Source organism: Ictalurus punctatus, chromosome 19 (genome assembly GCF_001660625.3).
Source record: "Ictalurus punctatus breed USDA103 chromosome 19, Coco_2.0, whole genome shotgun sequence".
Lineage (NCBI taxonomy): Eukaryota > Metazoa > Chordata > Actinopteri > Siluriformes > Ictaluridae > Ictalurus > Ictalurus punctatus.
Genome location: NC_030434.2, coordinates 24,930,843 through 24,936,842, shown reverse-complemented (window position 1 = coordinate 24,936,842; position 6,000 = coordinate 24,930,843). Strand labels below are relative to the sequence as shown.

The 6,000-nt window shown below is 41.3% G+C and overlaps 1 long non-coding RNA gene and 1 gene segment (V, D, J or C); one reads left to right on the top strand and one right to left on the bottom strand.

Moving 5' to 3' along the window:
- Positions 1-1,269: 1,269 nt before the first annotated feature.
- On the bottom strand, positions 1,270-2,670 carry LOC128635441 (uncharacterized). Its single transcript, XR_008398410.1, has 2 exons — positions 2,436-2,670; positions 1,270-1,737 (listed from the first exon to the last, which is right to left on the bottom strand). It is a non-coding gene; the product is annotated as an uncharacterized LOC128635441 (long non-coding RNA).
- Positions 2,671-2,769: 99 nt separating this feature from the next.
- On the top strand, positions 2,770-3,245 carry LOC108262444 (immunoglobulin kappa variable 6-21-like). The segment is given in 2 exon segments: positions 2,770-2,818; positions 2,917-3,245. Coding segments are annotated over 2 exon segments (378 nt in total).
- The last annotated feature ends 2,755 nt before the right edge of the window (positions 3,246-6,000 follow it).

Genomic DNA, 6,000 nt, shown 5'->3' with positions numbered 1-6,000 from the left:
TTTACATGAGTCATTCACCACTAGGGTGCAGTGTGACACCATAAACACATTCAATACTGCATTTATTTTAATCAAAATATAGTTTATGGATGACTTTAGTCTTTGTTCAGGATGACTGTCACGGTAGCACCAAGACAGTGCTGGAGTACAACACCCATAAGCCATTGCACATCACATGCTCTGAACCACCTGATGTGGGTGCAACAAGCAATGAATAAATGGATCAATGCCACAGTGGCATGGCTCGAAGCTATGCACCCCGTTGAGAAATTACTTCAGGAGGAGGCTGCTGACCAGGCTAGGACAATCTCCCACCCTCCCTAGCCCAATGAGCATACCATTACAGCTTGCAGCATTGCTATTGTAATCATTCCTTCTCCCTGCTCAACCAAGGACATTGCTGCACCATCCGCCTCTGACTTAGATGTCGATCTGCCTTGCTGCTATGCTGAGGATGTTGCTCTGCCTCCTTGCTTGGATGAGTACGTTGCATAGTTACTTTGCTTTGTACTGTATGTTGCTCTTCCTTGGCAGAAAACTTCCTCCCACTCTTGCTCCATGGAGGTCATCACGCCCCCTCTTGCCACACGGAAAATATCCCCCCTCCCCTTTTGGGATTATGGAAACCTTGCTCCACCCGCTGGCTCCACAGTGGACATGGCTACCTTCGATGGTTTGATAGTGGCTATCGCTACATACACAGGTTCCTCCTTGGACGTTACACCACCCCTTAGCTATGTGGAGGAGGTCACATCTTCTGCCAGCTCAGCAAAGTATAGCGCTCCATATGTAATTCATGTAACATTTCATGTAGAAATCCATTCATGTAAAATTTAGATTATGTTCACTTAAAACTGTCTGTGTGCTACCATAAAAGGAAAATGTGTTTTGGGGCAATGCATTTTCACGCTTCTGGAGCTGAGTGTTAGGCGGGGTTCTGTCATGGTTCCACCGATAAGGCGGTGGACTAAAACACCCATAAAACCATTGTACATCACGTGCTCACTGCACGCATCAAATCACATGACCACAAGCATCTGAAACTCGTTGTTGTGTAATTGTCACAGGTATTTAAGTCAGAAGTGATATTTGCATTAACAGGACTGAAGGGTTTCATTTCTCCCAGAATAGAGCAGAAACTTCACCAGATGTTCAACTTCCTTCAGTCAAACTCACTGAAGCACAACACACAGCACTGAATCTATAGCTAATCCCACTCTCTCATCACACTGATCATCACTATTAACTCCAATAAAAGAACACACAACGTCCAAAACTCAGCTTTATTTCAGCAAAAACTACAGGAAGAGCAACAGAACAGTGAAGAGAGTAAAGACAGAAATGTCAGCATTGTGTAGAATTGAAACTCTATTGTAGATGGATCATAAGCAGCTCTATGTTAAACTCTATCTTGGATCCACTAGCCTTCACACTGACTCTTTCTGAACGTGACCGGATGATCGACGTTGTTATGGGAGACCCTACAGCTGAACTCCTCCCCCTTTTCCCAGAGGTCTTTGCTGAGGGTCAGGGTGCTGCTGCGGCTGTAACGGCCGTTCTTCTCTTCTTCTGCGCTGGTCAGAACCTCGTTCTTCACCTGTGAGCCGTCCACTGTCCAGCTCACCAGCGCCCCCTGTGGAGAGTAGCCAGACAGCAGGCAGAGCAGCGAGGCCGATCCCTCAGACAGCTGCAGAGGGGACGGAGGGAGCAGAGACACGGAGGGAGCTGTGGTACCCGCTGGAGAGGAGAAACACACACACACACACACACACACACACACACACACACACACACACACACAATTAGAAGTGATTATGAAATATTTCTGTAACTTTGTGGAACTGTCTGATCTTATAGAGTAATTAAGTCTAATCAAGTCTGACTTCATGACTGAGTTTCATCGAGTACTTTATTATTTGACATCAGTTTCAGTGCAGAGACAAAACAAACATGTTCCATACTGTAATTTATCTGGGAAAAATCATTTTTTATAACAAGTGTTATTACTTTATAGTTCAAACCTTCAGCATATTTAACTGCAGCAAATACAAATGTAGCTGATTACAGAAATATTCATTGTTTAACACAAACACACACAGCAGCTTTCATCTGGATTTTACATCCGCACAAAGTAACTCTATTTATTAAATGTTTATTATAGAGGAACTGCAGAGTTATTGCATGTCAAATATATAGCGAGTGTGTAATTATTACATATTTAACATCAATAATTGTAGATTTGTTGAATGTTCAAGAAGATTGATATGGGATCTGTTCTGATACTGAAATATGTTCCTCATCCGAGCTTAATAATACACAATAACATCAATTCTGCAATTATAAACATAAATAATCTGTTTAGTTTAAGTTTATTTATTCATGTAATTAGTAATGAACTAAATGGATTTTGTGTTAAAAGAAGAAAACACACTTACTGTTCACCACGAGTTTGGAGCCTCCACCAAAAGTCCACCACAGTGATACATTCTAATGAAACCATCGTACAAAAACCTCCATCACACTGCAGTGCACACACACACACACACACACACACACACACACACACACACACACACACACACACACACACACACACACACACGCACACACACGCACACACACGCGCACACACACGCACACACACACACACACGCACACACACTTTGCATTGCCAGTCCATGCTTCAGTGCTCTGCGAGTGTTTATAGCCCTGTGACTTTAACACTTCATGACTGAGAGCTGCTGCTCAGCAACTTCACCCACAGCAACCATGACTTTGATCAGCGTCTTCATCTGCACACTGGTCCTCTGGACTCAAGGTGAGAGTTTAACATCAACTCACAGCCTCACACACTTCATTTCATACGAATTCTACACCACTTTACAGCATAGAAACACAATCTATGTTTCTCTTCAGGATCCAGAGGTCAGGTGACTGTGACTCAGACTCCTTCAGTGCAAACTGCTGATCCAGGAAAAACAGTCACCTTCAACTGTAGAACCAGTAGCAGCGTGCATGGTGGTAGCAATCTACACTGGTACCTGCAGAAACCTGGAGAAGCTCCTAAACTCCTGATCTACTATGCTACTAGCTCATACACAGGGACTCCAGCTCGTTTCAGTGGCAGTGGATCTAATACTGACTTCACTCTGACCATCAGAGGAGTCCAGACTGAAGATGCAGGAGATTACTACTGTCAGAGTGAACACTGGATCAGTGGTAGTGGAGTGTTCACACAGTGTTAGAGCGCCGTACAAAAACCTCGGTCAGTGAGAGTGCACAGAGAAGCACTGCTGCAGCTGGGAGCGACTGCAGGTGCTGAGGGGGAGGATGTGATACAGCACAATGACACACACTGTGGACGAGAGAAAACACACCACACTAACTCACTAATGCACACACACATCTGTGAGAGGAGTCCACCCTTCTCAGCTGTGGACATACAAACAATTCCTCATCATTCTCTTTCACTGCTTAGTAATTATCTTTATCCTCATTTAGAAATTATTTATTATATTTTGTTGCATATATCATCTACCAAAAGACTTCTTTATGGTTAATATCAAACACTATTATAAAGTTAATATTGTATTGTATAAACTTTAATATTCATTAAATAGAGCCACATTATAGAGCTGAGACTAACATTTAACTGAACATTTCTTTAATTATTAAAACATTAGATAATAACTAATTCAGTCTAGCTTCTCAAATCACTGAACCAGATCATTGTTAAAAAGCATGACAAAATTTATTTAAAATTAATTTAATAAACAAATTTAAAATTCTAAAAAGGTGTCCAGTGTAATACATAAATAAATACACATGTAAATGTTTCTGCGAACCTTTATCCTCTATATTTAAACAGTGTTTTTAAAATAAATACATTAATTTCAGTAACGCAGCAAGGACACTGAGTTATACAGGAGTTTGTGTGAAACGCGTCAATACGGTGCTTTATTTGTAATTAATTGGAAGATACTAATTAGAAACTCTGCAAGGCACTTGTTGTATTTTTACATTAATTATTAACTCCAGTGTTTTACAGCAACAGGGTCAACAACCTGAGACCTACAACAACCACGCAGAAAGTCTGAATAATCCCACCTACTCCTGATCAAACTCTGACCAATCCCGTCCCACCCAGTCTCACAGAACAAACATTTCCATGCGATTTATCTGCAGAACCTTCTACATGTTGAATATTAATGCACTGGCACAGGAATATGTTGCATAGCAATCTATCAAACTTTAACTTGACTGCTCTGTACGTCACCTTCTACACCAACATAATGTAACCACGTCCACCTCTACCAATAAGCTAGGTGAACAAAACCCATATGTAATTAATCATTTTACTTCATTTTTTATACATATTGAGCATAGCCCACTTGAACTGTAGTTTGGAATGAAACATGGAAAGTCTCTGTATTTTTAGTAACCTAAAGAATTTACAGACAAAATAAAATCTGCATTTTGAAAGTACCCTCTTTACCATACCACGTTGTCGAGGGCAACGGGAGCGAGCTGGCATTTGACCCAGCACTTTTCAAACTGAGGTGGTGGCCCAGCACTTCAGGCAATTACAAACAGGTCTGAAATCCAACCAAAACGTCCTCTTCAGCTGGGTGGTGGGACATTTCTCCTAAAGGGGATCTTCAATGGCGTTCACTGGTGCTTAAAGAGGAAGATGCTGTTTCTGTAGCACAGCTGGAGTCAGGGCTGAGGTGCAGATGGAGCTGGTCCTGGCTGAAGGTTGAGGCCAAAACAGAGGTGAATGGAGTCCAGCACAGGTTCCCCAGGTCACAGAATTTTAATAAAAATATGCAAAATGTAGCCTCTGATCGAGATAAATAAATTACAGAAACAAGGGCTCTCATGCCCTCTTGGCACACTGCCAAACCGAGATGGCTGGTATACCAAAAAGTTCAAATGAAGTGGTGTCAATAAATGTGTTTTTATTATTATTTTTTTTACTTGAAGCAAATGTTTTCTTTTCCCTTTATTTTCTTGTCAGAGTGCACCAGAATGCTTCGGGTTCATGTTAAACTCACAAAAATGTTCTTATGGAGGAGGAGTTTATAATCATTTACTGCAAAAGCTCATTGGAAATAACGGAGTTTTAAACATTTTGTTTGTGTTTTTGTGTCGTTGTTTGCCGAGGTGCATTATGGATGTATTCCAACGTTCCACTGAATCATACACGTGTCTCTTAGTTCAGTGCTTTGTTCTTTACATGGTTTTCTCAAGCTGAAGAGCAGAAAATCAGGATGAAATAAAATGTGAATAAAAACCAGAAAGCACAAAAGAACCAGAGACAACATGCTAAAGCTATAATTACACCCAATCCCAGTGTAGAATCTGGCCGATGTACCGTTGTTGAAAGAGTCGATTCTCTTAAACGATTCCTTGCGGTGAATCTGCACGTTGGAGCCGTTTGGAGTCTCAGGCATGTAGATAAAGCCGTTACTCGCGCAGTGTAATGAAGGACTTCCGCATTGATCTGAGTGGCCACCGCGACCGGAAGTGATTAGATTCAGTGAGCGCTGTCAGCCCGGCTTTGTACACTCGCTGCTTGTAAGATCTTCCGCGGATTACTGTTAACGATGTCGGCCGCATTGTGAGGTTGGCATCTGTCACTCCGTCTAGTAAGAAGGAGAACGGCTTTAAATGCTGTGTTTCCACTTATATCCACAACTCTGAGCGGAAGTATTCTCAAGTTAACAAGCTAGCTAGCCTCGTCTGTGACAGTTCATACTCTTATACGTTTCATTTTCTATCTCGTTAACCTGTTTTAGATATTCTGCTCTATAGTTTAACTAATGTTATGATGTTAATACAATATGTATGATTGTTTAGGAGTATAAATGTCAGTAATAGAGTGGTGTAGGAATGAGTCCTAACACTGTCCAATGAGTCCTAAAATAATAATAATAAAAAAAACCCAAGTCTCTTATCATTGAAGTGAATGGGAAGGTCTGTTTACCCCTCATACATTTT